We start from the raw sequence: 20,129 nt of genomic DNA, 5'->3' as shown, positions 1-20,129 counted from the left end.
ACTGGATGGATGGATAAATGGAAGAATGGTTAGGTCTCAGATACCTGTAATCATAGGATTCCAGGGTTAAAAGGAACCTCAAGGTTCATTCAGTTCAACACTCCTATCCACATGTGATAGGAGGAAGCCTCTGCTCAGGTGGAAGCCAGTGTGGGTGTGTTTGTGTATGTAGGTGGCAGCTGAATGGTGATGTGAAAATAGGAAATTATGAGTGCTCGTCATGGCCTGGCCTGTCTACCACCTCCTCCAGAGAGCCTTCTCAGATTTTCCCTCCCAGGAGTCATTCTCTCTGTCCTTTAAGCACTTGGCTTTTGCCACTACTGTAGTGCCTGTTGCAGAAAGCTGTGCACATCCCTGTCTGCTTCACCGGAGTGAGCTCCTTGGGAGCCCTGTTGGGAACTGCAAGGTGCTTTCCTCTTGGAGTGGTCCAGCCTTGGTCCAGCCCTTTACAGCTGCCATCGTGTTTCCCTCCTGAAGCCTGTAGCTGCCTCCAGGATCTCAGGGAAACGTTTATCCTTCTTCACATGTGTGGGTAGACACCAGGCAGATACAACTGGAAGCCGAGGTGAGTGCTGTGAAGAGAAAGGACGTGGCGATGTGTGTGGGAGAGGTAGTGGGGCAGGGGTCTCAGGAGAGACGTGGCGGCTCTGAGTGGAGCTCTACAGGATGTGAAGCTCTCAGCCAGGAGTGTGCAAGGGGAGGGAAGCCCTGGAGCGGAGCAAGCGTGGCTCATTTGAAGAGTGGAAGAACCTTCCCCATGACTTCACTTTGCTGATGGTAGCCATGTGGGCTGCAGTCACTTGTTTATCAAACCTTGTTCAGACAAGCTGAAGTGACCTCCTCCCAGCAAACCCTCAACCTGCTCTAGTAATCCCATTATTCCACCTCCAAACATATCTGGGAAAAGAGAGAAGCAGGTATAGATTTTAGCTGATGGGGGGAAGAAACACCAATGGAGAAGGCATTATGCCTGCATGTTCAATATGGTAGCCATGGCCACAGGTGCTGCATGAATCTAAATTAATTAATATTAAATAAAACCATGAATTCAGCTACTCAGTCACACGCACTTGCCACACCACATGTCGAGTGCTCAGTAAGCTACATGTGACTGGTGGCGACCATACTGGACGCTGCAGATATAGCACATTGCCGTCGTTCCAGAAAGTTCTATTGGAGGGTACCGGCATAAGTGATTTGCTGGGCGAAGCTCCAGCCTCTTGTTCCTGAGACTGTCAGGTGGAACCGTGGCCTCCTGAACAACCCTCAGCCTGGAACACGTTTTGCTTTGTGATTTCACTTTGCCGGTGGTAGTCACGCGGGCTGCAGTCGCCTGTTTGCTTGCAGAACAGCTAACCAGAAAGAAGGCTGGTGCTCCAACCCTGAGCCTCTCTTGCATGGCTGGTGTTTGCTAAGCCCGGTGGCTAAGATCTGAGGTGCAGCACAAGGAGATCCCAAATGGCTTTCCTTGCCTAGCAAAGCTGAGATTAGCATGTGAGCTTATGTGCCCTCTAAGGACATCAATGTCCCCTTTAAGAATCATCCTGGAATTTTTTTTTTTTTTTTTTTTTTGAGACAGAGTCTCGCTTTGTTGTCCAGGCTAGAGTGAGTGCCGTGGCTTCAGCCTAGCTCACAGCAACCTCAAACTCCTGGGCTCGAGAGATCCTTCTGCCTCAGCCTCCCGAGTAGCTGGGACTACAGGCATGCGCCACCATGCCCGGCTAATTTTTTTATATACATATCAGTTGGCCAATTAATTTCTTTCTATTTATAGTAGAGACGGGGTCTCGCTCTTGCTCAGGCTGGTTTTGAACTCCTGACCTTGAGCAATCCTCCCGCCTCGGCCTCCCAGAGAGCTAGGATTACAGGCGTGAGCCACCACGCCCGGCCATCCTGGAATTTTTGAACTTGGAGTCACTCTTGAGAGTATTTTTTTAACCTTTTTTTTTTTTTTTTTTTTTAAGAGAGGGTCTTGCTATGTTGCCCCAGCTAGAGTGCAGTGGTGTCATCATAGGTGACTGCAACCTCAAACTCCGGGGCTCAAGCGATCCTCCTGCCTCAGCCTCCTGAGTAGCTGAGACAAATGATCCTCCCTCCTTCGCCTCCCAAAGTGCTAAGATTATAGGCGTGAGCCACTGTGCCTGGCCATAGACCTCTGTTTTAACAGGTGGAAAAACGAGTCGGTGAGAGGTTCTGTGGCTTGCTCTGCATCCTACAGCTCCTGATGACAGGCCAGGGAGTTGAATGCAGGCCCCCTAACTGTGACTTTCGTCTTTCTTTACCTGGGCATTCAGAGGGCATGGGGATGTGGTATGGTTGACCTTAGCTGGGCTGTTTTCTGGTTCACTTGAAAATTTCCAACTGTATTTTTGGGTCAGAAACATTTAGCCTGTGTGTGAAATTTACCAAATGGAGAAAAAAATAACAAAACAAAATTAACTGAATCACTCCTGGATTTCCCATCCAGAACTGTTCAGTATTGAATGAGGGCCAGGGAGTCTATAATATTAAGAATTTGGCAAAAATCTGTCATAAAATAAAACGGAGGGGGTTAGTGGATGTTTTTAGCCTCTGTGCTCCCTCCTGCAGGGTTTTCTGGGTTCTCCTCATTCTAGGGGAGAATTTATTTATGGTCAGCATTTCTTGTATCGTTCTTTATCCCTCCCATTCTAGTTCTGCCTCATACCTGTGCCTATGTCTCAAAAATTCTAGAAAGAGTTATATTGTGTATTTGGGAAAAAGGATTTGGGGGTGTTTGTTTCCTAAGAGATCTACTGGAAAATTTAGGTGGGTGCAGAGGCTCATGCCTGTAATCCCAGCACTTTGGGAGGCCAGGGCAGGAGGATTGCTCGAGGTCAGGAGTTCGAGACCAGCCTGGGCAACATAGACCCTGTCTGCACAAACAACAGAAAAATTAGCCGGGCATGGTGGCGCGTGCCTATAGTCCCAGCTACTCGGAGGCTGAGGCAGGAAGATCACTTGAGCTCAGGAATTTGAGCTTACAGTGAGCTATGATCAGGCCTCTGCAATCCAGCCTGGGTGACAGTGAGACCCTGTCTCTCAAAAAAATAAATAAATTAAAAAAAATTTGACCCAAGATTTTAGAGGAAACAGAGAGGATGGATGTATTTTATATCTACGCTGTCTGATACAATAGCTACTGGTCACAGGCAGCTGTTGAGCATTTCAAAGGTGGTTGGTGTAATCATGAAACTGAATTTTTACTTTTGTGGAATTATATTTCGGTTTTAGAAATTAATATTTCATTTATTAAGGCAAAACAGTGTATTACACTTTTTCTTTCTATACTTGTAAGTTCAGCTTTCAACAGTATAATTCCATTCAAATAAGTCTACAAATTTTAGCAATGACATATTAGGGGATTTTGCATAATATTTGCTTCTAATTGGAATAATATTTGCTTCTAATGCTTAGTTAAGGCTTAGTTAATTAAGCCTCTTCAAACAAATGAAACTGCATTCATAAGTTTGATATACAGGATTTTTAAAGTACTCTTTAATTGTTGACAGACAAGCCTTCTCAACTACTTATGTAACCCATAAACCTAAAAATTAAAACTTATAAAGATACTGTGCCTTAAACCACTTTCTAATATTGTACATAAATTGAATATAATTTCACCTTAAAACACATATCAGTTACTCAATTGCACATTTCAAATTAGAGTTAGAAAGGTGAAATCTTACTCTAACCGGCTAAATTATATTACATTAAAAGAATATAAAATATCCTAAATGCAGACTCTTTCATTTCAAATATTAATATTTTGGGGTTAATTATCCTAAACATGTCTATCATTCATTCTAGATCTTCCCAGAATGTAAAGATGCTAACCCATTAGGGATATTAGTGTATCTCACCCAATTCTAGGGTTACATTCAAATTAAATGTTTTTGGGGATTGAATTCTCTGAATGCCTAAGATCACATAATGACCAGAGATTTCAGTGGGGGTGCTGTCTGGATTTTTGGTCTGTGGTCCTCCTATTAAGATGCATGTTTATTCACTATGCATTTATGAATGACCCTGGTTTATTCGCTGTGTTGATGATTTATGTAACTTTAGTTCATTTAAATTGAACTGTGGATAGCCACATGTGGTAGGTGCAGCTGCAAACCAGGCTTCTGTGGCCAAAGTGGGAAGATGCCTCCACGAGACCTGCTCTTAGTGCATATGCATTTTATTCTAGATGCATCTGGTCTCACTTTGAGTGTAGCGTCTTAACTTTACTTGCCCAGTAGTTCAGCCATGAATAATGGAACAACATTTTGCTTAGGGCAGACCCTTTCACAGGTGTCGTTGGCTGTTACTTGGGTCTAGCTCTACCGGTAAGTCCCCCCAGCAGTGCAGGGACCACAGGCGAGGGGTCCCAGACCTTCTGCCTGCCTGCTCCAGTATGCACCTGCCACTGGCCGCTTTTCTTTCTTTCTTTTTTAAACAATGCCATCTTTCTGTCATTTGCTAGGAAGTCCCTTGGTTCAAAATGTAGGTGCCAAGGGTAGGTCCCCACGCTACAAGCTCGTATTTCTCTGTGCAGCTTGGCCCCTGGTGACTGATTTGAGAGGAGATGAGGTGAGAGTGGGGAGGGAATTTAGGGGGACCCTGGCTTTGACCTGCTAAAGCCACCCCTGGGACGAAAGTGTGTGTTATTATTTACTTACCTTTCATGGAGGGCTCCTTTGTTACAGAAAGGTTTGGAGTGGTCCCAACGGTGACACAGGTTAAGTTTGCCTGACTTCTTACTCTGTCCCCTGACTTCTAGTCCCCATTTGAAGATTGTTGGTCCCTTCCCTCTTAGTCAAGACTCATTCATTTGGTGGGCACTGCAGTGTTTACGGCTGATAGAGAACCCGGCTCTAATAGGGCTGGCAGCAAAGCCCCGAGCAGTGATTCTGAAACTTTTACCTAAATCATCTGGGGACCTTGTTGAGAAGAAAAGAGAAGCCCCTGTCCCCGGGAGTATCTGATTCTGTAGCCTTGGGTTGGGGCAGTAGCAGGGGTTTAGCACGAGTATTTTTAACAAACCCCCCAAATGATTCGGCTGCAAGCTCAAGTTTGACAACTTTGAAGTGTGGTTTGGAAATAAGGAAGGGAACAGACTTGGGGACAGCCTCCCTCCCTGTTTTTTTTTTTTTTTTATCCACATGACCTTAGGCAAGTTACACTGTTACCCTATGCCTCCTTTGGGAATGATATATATGGTTCTTAGCCCTTAGGGTGTGTATGACAATTAGGCAGTGTTAATAAGGCACTTAGCACAGTGTCTTGGACACAGGGCAATACAGCTTAGCTATGATTATGAATATGTTATTGTATAGTGATTTATTAATAAAAGCATTATTATTAACATAAAGCGGTAGGTGCAGAGCTAGCATATAAAAAGTGTCAACAAATGTCAGTTTTATTGTTATAAATATTTAGTACAGGTTGAGCATCTCTAATCTGAAAATTCCAAATCTGAAATGCTGCATAATCTGAAACTTGTGAGTATCAATGTTATGCCACAAGTGGAAAATTCTGCACATAAGTACTTACCACAAACTTTGTTTCCTACATAAAATTGCTTAAAAAAATTGTATATCCAAGTCGGGAGTGGTGGCTCACACCTGTAGTCCTAGCACTCTGGGAGGCCGAGGTAGGAGGATGGCTTGAAGTCAGGAGTTTGAGACCAGCCTGAGCAAGAGTAAGACCCTGTATCTACTAAAAAAATGGAAAGAAATTAGCTGCACAACTAAAAAAAAAAAAATTGTACATCCAATGAAAAGTTACACGTCTCCCCAATTTGATGGAAAGTTTGAATGGCTATTTCTAACCTTTTGAGTTAATAAATTCTAGTAAAAAAAAAACAACAACCCTCCCCCAATCCAATTGTATAACATTACCTTCAGGCTATGTGTATAAGGTATGTGTGAAACATCAATGGATTTTTGTGTTTAGACTTGGGTCCTATCTCTAAGATATCTCATGATACCTATACAAATATTCTAGAATCTGAAAAAAAAAATCTGAAACACTTCTGATCCCAAGCATTCCAGATAATGGATAGTCAACCCATATAGGCTATATAACATGTAAATATTGTTATATTTCAAATTACATTATTATGTATTGTTTGTGAATTATCATCTATGATACATCCATGACTATATATTATACAGTATAAATACACAGCATAAATAGAACATGAAGTATTGTTATAGCATAAATGTTAAAATTCTAGAAATAATGATGTAGGGAAGTTACTCCTGAGCCTGACTTCTAGTAAGTGCTCATTGAATACATGGACTCTTTTACCATTATTTGTAATATGCATTAGCAGTAATAATGTGAAGCAGACTGGCGGGTCCCTCTGCTTGGCCCAGGGGATCCTGTTCTCACTGGGGTCCGGGGCTGAGGGGAGAAGGGAAGGCCATCCTCCCAGACCTCCCTCGGCCGGGCATTTGCCTGCGGATGCAGATGGGCTGGTTACTTGAGACGTTCTGCAGTCAAATAATTCTCTCCCCTGTCAGCTGGGCCCTGCCAGCGCCATGGATGGATGTTATGACAATGGTCGCCCTGGCAACCGCGGGAAGGCACGGGCTGCTGGCTGCCACCGCAGCGATGTCATCGCCCTGGCGGGGTCTGATGACCCGAGAGCCTTGGCCACACAGCCGGGGACCAGGCCTGGGGGTGCCGCGCCCGCGGGAGAAGGGCTTGGGGCTGTTTTCAGAGGCCTGGCACCCGTCCCCGGGGATGCTGGTTGATTGACAGGCTGAGAGAAACGTGCTGAGCGCCAGCTGTATGCCAGGCGCCGATCATCGGAGCGCTGTGGGCAGAGACAGGCGCAGCCCCTGCTCTCTGGGCGCCGAGGACATCCTGATGGGGGTGTGGCGGGGAGGCGTAACCATGGAAACCAGTAAACAGGCTGATGTGCGAGGCAGCAAAGTGCCACCCAAGGGGAAAGCAGGAAGGGTGGTGGGGAACAGGAGGCGACACCTGCAGGATGGGAAAGGGCTGCGGGTGCCTGGCGCGGCGATGGGGCTGTCCTTGGGGGTGCAGGCTTTGGGGTTGCGGGCTTTGGGGGTGCAGGCCTTGGGGGTGCGGGCTTTGGGGGTGCGGGCCTTGGGGTTGCGGGCTTTGGGGGTGCGGGCCTTGGGGGTGCGGGCTTTGGGGGTGCGGGCCTTGGGGGTGCAGGACTTGGGGCTCTTTGCTGCCAGCTCGGGCCTGTGAAGGAGAAGGCAGCGACGTGGGGTGCTGACAGGCAGTCCTGAGGGGTGCACAGCCCGCCTCTTTATCCCCGCGACCTCTAGGCCAGCCGTGCCTCAGTTTCCCCATGCGTTCAACAGGGCGAGAGATGCGTCGCTGTGAGGTGGACACCAGAGATGATGTCGTGGAAGGGCGTGGTCCGCAGGTCCTCGGGGAGCGTCGCCTTCCCGCCCGGCCGTCCCGGACCCCGCAGTGCAAGCGCAGCCCCCAGGGGACAGAGCACGGGGCTCCCGCACACCCAGCCTGCGCCCGCCCGGGCTCCTGGGCTTTACTCACATTCGGAGGGGAAAGGGCCGGTTTCCCGGTAGGGATTTCAGATGCGATTATTTTTAGCCCTGTCACATGTCTTGACTTTTTAATTTTTTTGTTGTTGTTGTGCATGCTGCTAAATTTAGTGCTCGCGCCGAGGCCGAGTGCGGGAAGAGGCCGCGCAGAGAGTCCGGGGCGGGACACGGTGTCGCCCGCCCGCCTCCCGCGGAAGGGGCCGGGTGTCCCGGGTGTGCGGGTGGAAGATGACACCCCTCGGCCGGCTCCTGCCACCCGGGCCTTGCAACCTCCCGGCCTGGGGACCCCCTTTTGCACCGGGGCGGGGCAGAGTCAGGTGGCCCCTGCTCCGATGTGCAGTGCCCGCGTCTCTTTATTCGAACGTGGGAACTTGGACTTTCGTGCAGGTGCGTGTGCAGTTGGGTCCTGCACGCGCCTGCATCCAGGGCGACCTAAAAATCCATGAGGCCTCCCGGCAGGACGAGACCATACACAGGCCCTTTTCTAATTGCGCTTTTCAGCCTTTAGGACTGGGAATTAGAGGTCCTGAGTTCGAATCCTGCCTTCGATGATTTTTTTTTTTTTTTTAAATCTGTGTGATTTCCGGCACGATTCCAACACCTCCCAATCCCCGCGTTCCCTGACCATAACCCTCACTTCAGCACCAGTGTGATGCTCAGACACAGATCCGTTTGGGAAAATAATTTGTGTAGCGAGGTGGGTAGATGAAGATCAATGCCCAAAGTTCGCTGGGCGGGGAGGTAGGCACTTCCCACGCCTTCGGTGGTGACGGATCACCTTTCTCTTTCCTGACACCTTGCAGCCACTACTTTTTGTAAAATGCAATAAAAAGGATTTACTAAAAAAATGAAATGGGGGGAAAAAAACCAAAACAAAATCCAATGCTCATTTTGAGAAAATCAGATTCAACAGATGTTAGGTGACTCTGTCCAACAGCTACCAAAGAGTCTGAATGGTCTGGCTTCCTTTCTGCACGTATCTGACCGCAGCTGGCACCGGCCTTGAGCCCTGGCTTGGGACAGCCCCGCCTTAAAGGCGGCGGTGGGGCCCGATTGATTTCTGTATCCTTGGCTCTGTGTATTTAGAAAGCACCTAAAAAAAAAACAACCAAAAAATCTTTTAGGCGAGTGAACGAGAGGCCTTGCTTCTCTTGGAATAAACAGAGAACTCCCATCATTGCCGTCCTGGATGATGGAATGTTGTTTCTGTACGGGGCTGCTCTCTTAATTTGGTCCTCGGATGCCCGCGCTGACCCTTGGCTGCCCTTCTGTCCTGGCTCCTACCATATGGCCTCGTGATGCATTCGCACATCTGTCTTCCCGACCCCACTGGGAGCCCGTGCAGGCCCCCGGCTGGTGCCGGCTGCTCTAGAAGCTGCTCGGTAAAGCGAGCCTGTCGCCCAGATGAGCGCCCGGCCCTTGGAGGCTGCTCTTTGCTGACCGAGGATGCTGCACCCCAGCTTCTAGAACAGGGCTCCCGCCTGATGTCTATTGCCCAAGGACCCAGATACGTAGGATCGTCTGGGAAACAAACTGCTTTCATTTTACACGATAACTCACACACTGGACGGATGTTTCTCATGCTGGTCTGGCCGATCCTCAGCATCATTGGGGTGCTTGTCATTCTTACAGATCCCTGGGCCTTCTCCACGTTCCCTGAGTCAGAGTTTCTAAGGGAGGGGCCTGGGGGAGTTGATTTATAACAGACATCCTCGCCCAATTCTTACGATCAGGAAATTGGGGAAAGAGGGAAATGATGTAAAATGATCTAGTACCTTGGGAGACCTACTTAAGTTCTATGGCCCTCAGTTTTCTCATCTGTAAAATGGGCACGTTACTGAGGCAGTTGTGAAGATTCAATGAAATAATGTATATTAAGCGCTTAGCGAATGCCTGGGGCATGTGCGTGTGTGTGTATATGTATACACGTATATAGAACTTATTTAATGAGATGGATGACATTTAGGATGACCCATGTGTCTTCATTGTCGGCAAGTGTCTGCTTTTCATGAGATTTGTAACTAATTATCATATAGGTAAATCGAGTTTGTAGAAAAATTACAAGATACAGACGCACAGAAATATGCAAACAAATCTCACCTGTAATAACCCAACGATGTAGTTGCTCACATTTGGGGAAGTTCCTTCTGGCCTGTGTGTGTGTATGTGTGTATACGTGTGCACACACACGTATATGTAAACACACACACATGCATTTTATGCTCAGTAACTCCATGCTTGCTGCTGGAAACCAAAGCTTTGTGTGAAACCTCAAATTTATTGGGTGGGGGGGAGGGAACCTGTCTCTTCTTTTCCTGACCCCTTCCCCTCATTCCTGGACTGCAAAAGACTGCGCCCCCTGGGGCTTTGATGACCCTACCCTGGGGTGTGTTTATTTGGTGGTTGATTTTGCTATACTGGGTACTTCTTTCCCATTTTCTAATCATTCTGTAACACACGTGCTGGCTCTTTTCTCTTCTCTTCTACTTTCCCTGGGAAAATACAATGAATAAATAAAGACTTAGTGGCACTGAAATGAAAACTAAAAACCCAAACCAGGTATATACTATACCTGTTGTTTTGGCTGCTATTTGTCTCCCATGGCGTGACGTTCTTTGTGAGTCAGTAGAGTTTGTTAGGCATGGGTTCAAATCCCAATTCACCCAGTGAGTCGCGTGATGACCTTGGGCAAGTCATTGCACCTTTCTGGGCCTCGATTTTCTCCTTTGTAAAATGGGGACAGTCATTGGACCTATGTCACAGTGTTGCTGTGAGGATGCAATAGAACAATTCATAAAAAGTGCTCACCGCAGCATTCGGCTCTGAGCACAGCCCTGCTCGCCGGCAGCCACGGTGATCGTGAGAACCGGCGGTGGGGAACGCGGGGACAGGCTTCCGAGTCCCCATGCGGGAAGTCCTGCTCTATCTCTGCCCACTGCAGCTTCACTTTCTGGGTGGTTTTCTGGGTTTTGTGTGCTCAGACCAACACAGCCTTGTCCCCGAAGGTCCCCCAGGATTGTTGCTGCCCTTTGCCTCCAGGGGAACCCGTGGCCACCCTCCCCACCCGGCTTCTTCACTCCACCTGCTTCCTGACCCTGTCCCCTCGTTTCTGCTGCATCATAGTGGGGACACCCCTAGGTTCTAGCTCCTGGGCAGGGACAGGATTTTAGTCTCTGGGTGACCGTGGAAACACTTGCCCTGAATCCAAGTACTCCTTCAACAACAAGACATGGGTGCGTGGGGCGTGTCTTCTGCACAGACGGCATCTCGTGGGGTATCTCAGCAGGCCTGTGGGGAAAGGTGATATATGCGCCCATTTTACAGATGAGCAAGTGGAGGTTCAGAGGGCTAAAGCGACTTTCCCAAACCTCAGAGCTGGAATTTGGAAACTCACCTCTCCCACAATACCTGGAAGCCTTCTTAAAATGCATAACGCCCCCCTCTCCCTGCCCTTGAGGGATTGATGCCCAACGTTTGGATTTTCAATTCGGTGGGAAGAAGCCATGAACAACCAACTCATAGTGCAGGGACCTGGTAAAGAGAGAGAGCTTTGGGCTCAAACCCTGGCTCCCCCAACCCCTTAAGTACCTCTGTGGACCTGGGCAATGTGATTTGACCTGCTGAAGCCTCGGTTTTCCCGTTCACAGAATAAGCTCAAAATATCAGCTTCACAGCCAGCCGGGTTGCATGGATTAAAAATGATTGACCAGGTAGCAAAGGAATCCCTCACGCAGAAGATGAAAAAGAGTAAGACAGATCTGCATGAGCCAACATGGCAAGACCCCCCCAGTTTACCTCTAAGTGAAAAAGCGACCCACACAAAATGCACACTGCTTCATACAATTTATGTGAGAACAAAACAATCCTACGTAAAACTGCACTGCAGAGTCGCACCAGGCACGTGCATGTACGAGAATGCGCAGAGAAAGTTCTGGAAAGTTCTGGAAAGATGGGCACTGAACTGATCTCAGTGGTCACCTCCATTACCTCCAGGGGGACGGGGACCCGCTTTCGTGGGAGTGGGCAAACGGAGCTTTGACCTTGTCTGAAATGTTCTAACTTCTTTTGCAAGGAAAATATATGCATGTGTTTATTAAAGAATGAAAGTAAACTGAAATAAATGTATCTTTTTTATAACCTTGGGGGTTTTGGGAGTCAGCCTGGGTTTGAATCTTGGCTCTCCTCTCACTAGCTGCGTGGCTGTGAGCAAATGTGCTCCGCCCAAGTGCCTCCACCTCTCGGCTCTGATTTCCTCCAAATGGGCTCTGGGCTCAGGCAGGCTCCCAGATGGCAGCCGGGTTGGTGGCCCAGGCAGCTCCTGGCTCCTGTGACATTCCCTGGCAGCCCTCGTAGGGAACAGGGACAGTGTCCTGAGAGCTTGGAAGACGGGGTCCTGGGAGGGCTCTCAGGTTTATTAACTGGCAGTTCTGGAGATTAAAAGTCCCCAATCAGCCTCCCTGGCGTCAAGTCTTAGTGGCCCAGCTGGGTCCTTTAATTGTCCTTGACTCAGATGTGACCGTGTGGCCGAGCCTGGGTCACGTGTCCACCCTGCAGCCAGGGTGGTGCCGGCTGATGGGAGCAACCTCACTTCAGCCATACGGACTGGAAATCGAAGAAGGGAGGTCCCCAAAAGAAAGCTGAAATGGTTTTTTTTTTTTTTTGCAGAAAAAGCAGAAATGGAGACCAAGTAGGCAGACACCTACTACAGCCATCCTGGCCTCACATATTGTGACCGTAGAATTTCAAGACTATGTTTTTTTTAAAAATTTTTAATTATTATGGACACATAATGGTTGTATATCTTTATAGGGTGCACGTGGTGTTTTGCTACAGGCATACGGTGTGAATTAATCAAATCAGGGTAATTGGGGTATCCATCGCCCCAGGCATTTATCATTTCTTTGCGATAGGAACATTCCAGTTCCACTCTTTGCGTTATTTTAAAATGTGCCCTGACTTACTTACTGTTGATTATAGTCACTTTGTGGTGCTATCAAATATTGTTCATTCTGTCTGACTATCTCACTATACATTTCTGCACCCAGTGACCGTCCCCACTTTACTTCCCCTCCCTGTTACCACCGTTCCCACGCTCTGGGAATCCTCATTCTATTCCATGCAAACCAGTGTTTTTGAGAGATGTTAGTTGATTACGCTTTGAAATGCCACAGACATTCTTGAGAATTTTTGAATTTGTTTCATGTAGTTATCTCCATTAAATACATTTAAAATTACAAAGATGAGAATATACTTCCGTAACTATTGAAACAATGCCAAAAAAGTATATAAAGAAGCACTTAGCCATTTTTCTCCTCTACCCATTTCTGTAGTCTCTCTCACGGTATGAGCCTGAAGTTCCTCCATATATTTTTCTCTGCTTGGACACACAAGTATTACCTTTCTTTTGCTAATGTTGTTAGCTTTTACAGAACTAGAAATGCAAATCTTTCACTTCCCTTTCTCGTGTCACAAGCTTCCTCCAGAAAGCGTGAGTTCAGGTCCCTCTCACTTTAAAAACATTATTTTTTGAATGCTTGCATGTGACTTGCATTCGGACAGCCCAGAAGGGTCGAAACAAAATATTTCCACCGCCTCTCCTCTTCCTCTCTTCCCTAGAGGACTGGGGGATCCTTCCAGAAAGAGCCCCTGCATTACAAAGATCCGTGGAAACGTTTTCCCTATGAATGGGGGAGTATTTATTTTTTATGTGTCAGTGTGTCTTGGAGACCGTCCCATATCACTATGGAGTGTGCTTTGTCGTTTTATTCGGTGGCTACACCGAGCTCCTCGTGTGGCCGTAGTGTCGTGTGTGTGTAATGAGTTTCCTGCCGATGGGTCTTCAGGGTGTTTGCAGTCTTTTGTTGTTGCAAATAGAACCGGTAAGGAAATAGCCTTGTCCAGAGTCATTCTGGACACGGGATGGGTGTGTCCGATGAGTTTCTAGAAGAGGAGTTGTCAGAGCGAACGGCTGTGTGCGATTGAAATGTCAAAGGATGCAGCCAAAGGCCCCCACCCAAGAGGTGCCGCTGCGTGTCACGCCCAGCAAGGTGCTGGAGCCACACCGTCCGGCCACCTTCAGCCACGCCAAGGGGATCTCGCTGTAGTTGAACCAAAGTCTTTAAAACACGGAGTTGTCTGGGGTTTGGCTGGGGGGTGGGTGGGGGGACTCCCGACTCTCCTCCTTGCGACGGCGGCTCTGTGACGTGTCCTCTGTCCCTTCCGTGTCTCCGCAGAGCAAGCTGGTGAAGTACTTCAGCCGGCAGCTGTCCTGCAAGAAGAAGGTGGCCCTGCAGGAGCGCAACGCCGAGCTGGACGGCTTCCCCCAGCTACGGCACTGGTTCCGGATCGTGGACGTGCGCAAGGAAGTCCTGGAGGTGACCCGAGGGGGCCCCATGCCCCTTGCCCCTTGCCTGCCCGCAGCTGTCCCCTTGGCTGCTCCTTGGGCAGCAGGTTTTTGGCTATGCCCAACACTGTCCCTGGCACACAGTAGGCCCACAGTACACATGTGGCTGGATGAAGGCACGTGGGATCTCCGATGCCACCCGGCGGGGTCATTAAGGGTATGATTCTAGACTCAGTGAGACTCTTTTTCAGCTCTGCCACTTATTCATGAGGTTACCTTGGCCAACTCACTCTACCTCTTAGACCAGTGCTGTCTCATGGAACTTTCTAGTACGGTGGGAATATTTCTTGTCTGTGCTGTTTGATGCAGCCAGTGGCCACGTGTGGCTCGTACGTGTGATTGAGGAACCGAAGTTTTAATTGTATTTAATGTTAGTGAACGTGGCCAGTGGCTGCCATATTGGACAGCATGATTGTAGAGCGTGAGTCTTCTCCTCTGTCACCTGGGAATAATGACTGTCCCCTCCTCTTAAGTAGCTGGTGTGATAAAGAGAGATGATTTTTACAAAATGTTCAGCTCATGGTCTGCTACCGAATAGCACTCAGTAACTGTCAACTCATAACTGCTGTTGTCGCTGCCAGTGTGGGAAACCATTGAAGTGATAGGTTTTTCCAGTGGCGAAACCAAGCCAGAGCACCTCGTGTCTTGTGTCCACTCTCAACCACTGGACCCCATCCTAAGACCTCAAGGATAATGAGGTCTCCTTCCCTCCTGGGACCTCAAGAACCCACTGAGATCCTGTTCCTAATAAAATCAGCTCCTATCATTGGATCTTCTGTGCCAGGCATTGTTCCAAGGGCTTTGCACAAAACTGTTGAGACTGTTCACACCCCTCCCAAAGGCCCTTTGCCTAGCTATGCTGTTGTTCCCATTGTACAGAGTAGGAAACTGAGGCTTAGGGAGGAAGCGACTTGTCTAGCTAGTGAGTATCTGGGGCTAGCAGGAAACCCGGCTCAGCTGGACTCCAGAGCCTTAGGTTGGAATCACTGTGCTTCCAGCCTCATTCTCCTATTGTTGGGGCCTCCCGGAGCTGGGCAGAAGAGGGGGTACCCCCCGCCTGTGGGACCAAGAGCCCTTTCTCTGGGTGCTCCCTGCTTCCTTCTCAAGGAAGCCTTCTGTCTTCCAGACCTTGTCCCCAAGGACAAGAATCTTGCCTGACCCCACCAGATCTAACAGCCCTGACCCTGGTGCAGCGCCCCCTTCCTCCATGCCCCCCACTTCCACTCCCGACTGTGCACGATTCCACATTCTCTTATTTCATTCCCAGGATGGCCCGAGAGCCAAGGTGGGGTTTCCTGCGAATATCCTTACAGTGGAAGGTCCCGTATAAATACGACAGTGTTTTATTTGTACAGCCCTGTGTGCTTTTCAGAGATTCAGGGATCATTTATTTTATCAAGTGCCATTTGTGGGGCGAATAAGACAGAAGCAATCCTTCCAGACCAGGGGGTGGAAAACTGGTGGCGCTGGAGCCGGATCTGATGTGCAGACATGGTCTTGGTTTGGCTGATACGATGCTCAAAAATGTATTTGGAGCCACTATTTAAAAACGGAAAGAGGCCGGGCGCGGTGGCTCACGCCTGTAATCCTAGCACTCTGGGAGGCCGAGGCGGGCGGATTGCTGGAGGTCAGGAGTTCGAAACCAGCCTGAGCAAGAGTGAGACGCCGTCTCTACTATAAATAGAAAGAAATTAATTGGCCAACTAATATATATAGAAAAAATTAGCCAGGCATGGTGGCGCATGCCTGTAGTCCCAGCTACTCGGGAGGCTGAGGCAAGAGGATTGCTTGAGCCCAGGAGTTTGAGGTTGCCGTGAGCTAGGCTGACACCACGGCACTCACTGTAGCCTGGGCAACAAAGCGAGACTCTGTCTCAAAAACAAACAAACAAAACGAAAAGAGTTTGCCTAGAAAAACCAGACCACCTCTTGTTTCCCTGGAAAAATCAGGATTGCTGACCACAGTGAACTAAATTCCAGTCTGGCTGCGAGGAACGGGATTGGTTGCCCTTCAGTGCTTTGCTCATTTGCACTTACCTGGCCTGCAGGTGCCTGAGTTTGGGCTCTCACCTGAGTCCATGAGAATCCTGAGCCAGGGGCTGGGGGCGGGGCTGGGCTTCCAGCTCCCCGCCTGCAGTTCAGGCGCGTGTCCACCAGAGGTCGCCCTTCTGGGAAGGAGCCGAAGTATGCAGAAAGCTCCCGGGTGAACTAGCTGGATTCAAACCCTGGGGAAAACTCCACATTTACCTTGCTGTGTGCCCCAAGGCAAGTAGTCTAACCTCGCTGAGTTTTAGTATCCTACTCTGTGTATGGTGATGATAAAAGTACCTACTTTCTGTGGTCTTTGTGACATTAAAAGAAAATCCATGAAAAGGACTTAAAACGGTGCTTCATCCATTTCAGCTGCTAGTTTTACTTTCAACAGTGCTGCATCTGCTCTTCGGACCAGGTTTGTTGAGGCTTTCCCCGTTTTCAGTGTCACAAATGTGTGCCTTTGTGATTTTCTGGTGATCTTAAACTTGAGTGCACATTTGTATATATTTGTAAATCATACATGTATATGTAATACACATAGATATTTGTAAATGCACAAGCGAATCCTGCAGCAAAGAGGAGAATCCTTTTATGTTGCGAGTCATCCCCTCTAGACGTGATTCATTCTGCACCTTCTGACCCTGATTTAATCACCGTTCTCAAAGCGGGGCTTACCTGTAAGGTACCTCTATCTGAGAAAGCCCCTAAGTGATGCCATTGCTGTTCTCTCTTTGCCCCTGCCCTGAGTTGGAAGGCGTTGATTGGGCTTCAGCTTTTTCCCTGCAGCTCTTTTTTTGGAGGGGTGGGGAGGATAGAATTTTTGTGCTGATATAGTCTTGGTTGTCAGTTTAATGTGGGAAAACTGTGTTTTGTTGTAATACACAAACGTGGCCACAAGAGGGCAGACGTGCCCCACAATATTGCCCCAGTATCACGAGCTGTAGATATTGCAAACCCTTATTTAAATAATATGGTAATAATAGTATATGTAAAAATATTGGATACCATTAAGTGCCATAAAAGACTCTTACGTGCATATGCAGATATACTTATAGGTGCATGAATATAGCAGCCTGACACATTTCGAGGTGTATCCATGCTGTGGTGTCTCAGGAGACAGTTTTTGGAGACAGGGTAGGATTGCTGGTGGCAGTGAAGGGCCACCTGCCCAAGGGACCTTAGTAGCTGCGAATCCTTCCTTTCTGTCCCCAGCCCACCTCCCCAGAAGTGTCCCTTTCCTCACCCCACACTGTACCCCAGCATTACCCCTTTGCTTTGGGGTGCAAAGCCGTGGGCCGCGGGGCTCACTCACGAATCCAGCTTCATTGCCGGCACTGAGCCACCCACAGACCCCCGGCCTCTTTCCCCTTAGGGTTTCTAGGGACCAATCTGAGCCTCGACCCTGTGGCCGGGGAAGAGAGGAAGCAGAGGGTGGAGAACAGCCATCAGCTGACTCGAGTGGTGCAGTTGGCTTGCTCTGGGTTCCCGCTGGGGTTTTGGACGAGTCGCTCAGTGCAGTCAGATTAGGAATCGTCTTTTAAAAAAATGGGGCCTGGCCTCCTGGTTGGTTCAGAAGCTGACCGAGGAGACAGACCTTGTGCTGAGTCCATCACAAAACCATAGTCGTTAATTAGCCCTGAGCATCCGGGCTACCTTGCCAAGCATGCACACTTAGGAGACCCATTTTACAGGTGAGAAGAGTGAGGCCCTGAGAGGTTAAGTGCCTTGCCGGAGGTTATTTAGCTAATGGGTGGCAAACCTGAGATTAAAACCCAGGCCTGTCTGCCCCGGGATTTTGTGTGCCGCCCCCTCGCCACCACGGGAGGGGCAAGTGTGGAGGGTTAGCCGTTGTTCCTGCCCGGCTGTTTACAACCCTCCTCTGTCCCACCTGCTAGGAAATCTCCCCGGGCCAGCTGAGTCTGGAGGACCTGTTGGAGATGACGGACGAGCAGGTGTGCGAGACGGTGGAGAAATACGGGGCCAACCGGGAGGAGTGTGCCCGCCTCAACGCCTCCCTGTCCTGCCTCAGGAACGTGCACATGTCAGGTGAGCGCCGGGCTCTTTGCTCGTAGGTGCATACCCTGTGACCGCCACTGCAGGCCAGGGCGGGACAGAGTCGTCCCTGCGTGGCGACCCTGGCCCCCGAGCAGGGCCAGGAAGGACGGGCCTGGGGTTTGGAGGCTGGAAGAAAGGCGTGAGGGTGCAGGTGCAGGCAAGAAAGCACTGGGCATGTGGGAAGACCAGAATGGTTTTTCCCTTAGACATTCTGCAGTGCCTTTGGTGTTCCGGCTCATGTCCAGCTTCTTATTTTTCTTTGCATAAATGCTGTGCATTCATTGCAACACACATTAGAGCATAGATCAAGAAATAAACACCCTAAGCCCCACCCCCAAGGACCCACTGTTGTCATTAGGTATACGTTTTTTTCCAGACAGATATGTGTATACTTTTTTTTTTAAAAAATAGAATTATTCATACATATTATTTTGGAACTTTAGTTTTTTTCTTCCGCCTAAGAAAATTCCCTCTGCGACTTGTTTTTATCAGTTTGGGATCCCGTTATATTGTCTTCTCTCCTGGGTCTTTGCAATTCATTGCTCGTTTGACAAATGAACTCTCGTTTGCCTTTATTAGCAGAACATCAGGTATCATCCTCTCGTGGGTTCCTGCTTCCCTCTCTACTCTCACCATTTTCCCACATTTTCTGGGGCTTTTCAGTCCCAAGGGACCCGCCGTGCAGCCACAGGGCAGTGGCGTTGGCCCACAGCGCTGTTGTTTCGGCTCCCGCCACAAGGTGGCACTGTTGACCGCCGGCCGAGCCCAGACTGGCCCACGCCCCTGGCTTGATGCGACATTCAGCAGGTATTTGCTGAGTGACTATTATTTGCCGGCAGGGCCGAGGATGCAGCTGTGCTCAAAACAGAACGTATTCGAAACAGGTCATTGTCCTAGATCTCCTGTGTGTGCCCTTTTGGCATTTTCCCTTTCCAGCACACCCTGAACCTTTCCCTTGCTACCCCACTCCAGGTCATGACAGCAGAAATGTCTCCAGATATTTCCAAGTGTTCCCAGGGAGGCAAAGCCATCCCCAGGTGATTGGCTATAAAGATCCCATCATTCCTTACTTCCTGTACCATGCTTACCTAACTTTAGCATGGCTAAGAGGGGCCCCTCTCGGTCACTCCGTACACACGAAATCTGTTCTGAGATGACTTCCTCTCTTTGCCTACACTGAGAAGCAGCCGGCAGTCTTCTTTCTTTTAAAAAAATCGCACCAAGTTACAATGTTGCGTCATGAACATCTTCCTTTGTCAATAAATATATTTCCTTTTTATTTTTACTACCCATAGACTAATAACATTTATTCAACCAATCTCCTGTTTTTGGAAATTTAGGTTGTACCCATATTTTTCCTATCCTAGGCATTACTTGCCAGGTTTTCTAATCTGGTGTTTTCCAAACTTTTTCAACCAAGAGCCAGTCACGGCCAGTCACGGTGGCTCACACCTGTAATCCCAGCACTTTGGGAGGTGGAGGCAGGAGGATCACTTGAGGCCAGGAGTTCAGGACCAGCCTGGGCAACACAGTGAGATCCCATCTCTACCAAAACTGAAAAAAAGTAGCGAAGCATGCTGATGCACACCTGCAGTCCCAGCTACTAGGGAGGCTGAGGCAGGAGGATTGCTTGAGCCCGGGATTTGTGGGCTGCAGTGAGCTATGATCATACCACTGCACTCTAGCCGGGGCAACAGAGCAAAACTCTGTCTGTAAAACAAAACAAGCAAAAAAACCCCACAGTAACAATACGATTTATGCTGCAACCCCATACACACAGACGTGGGTGCACATCCACACCACAACTGAAGCATCTTTCATGAAACAATGCTTATTCTTACTATGCATGATGTAAGCAAATATCTTAAATGCTTTCCTGTTTTATTTCACATCCCTTGCCAAATGTGGATAGTGACCGCCACTTTCATCTCGCACCTCACTCGTGGGTGTGACCCATGGTTTGAACTTACACTGACCCTGTTGATCCTCTGGCCTCGCGTGGACCTGCGTCTGACCTCGAGGCAGCTAAGACTCAGTGTCTCATGTCCTGCCTCAGATGGCAGCCTTAGAGCCACTCGGATCTTGAAA

General features: G+C 48.7%; 1 protein-coding gene across 1 annotated transcript in view; it reads left to right on the top strand.

Moving 5' to 3' along the window:
• Positions 1 to 20,129, top strand: part of KSR2 (kinase suppressor of ras 2) — a 368,992-nt gene that overhangs the window by 76,039 nt on the left and 272,824 nt on the right. The window contains exons 2-3 of the mRNA XM_075996606.1: positions 13,784 to 13,924; positions 17,882 to 18,032. Coding sequence (XP_075852721.1) covers positions 13,784 to 13,924; positions 17,882 to 18,032 — 292 coding nt within the window. The remainder of the gene's footprint in view (positions 1 to 13,783; positions 13,925 to 17,881; positions 18,033 to 20,129) is intronic.

Source organism: Microcebus murinus, chromosome 22 (genome assembly GCF_040939455.1).
Source record: "Microcebus murinus isolate Inina chromosome 22, M.murinus_Inina_mat1.0, whole genome shotgun sequence".
NCBI lineage: Eukaryota > Metazoa > Chordata > Mammalia > Primates > Cheirogaleidae > Microcebus > Microcebus murinus.
The sequence above is the reverse complement of the archived record's forward strand: the minus strand, read 5'-3'. Positions and strand labels throughout refer to the sequence as shown.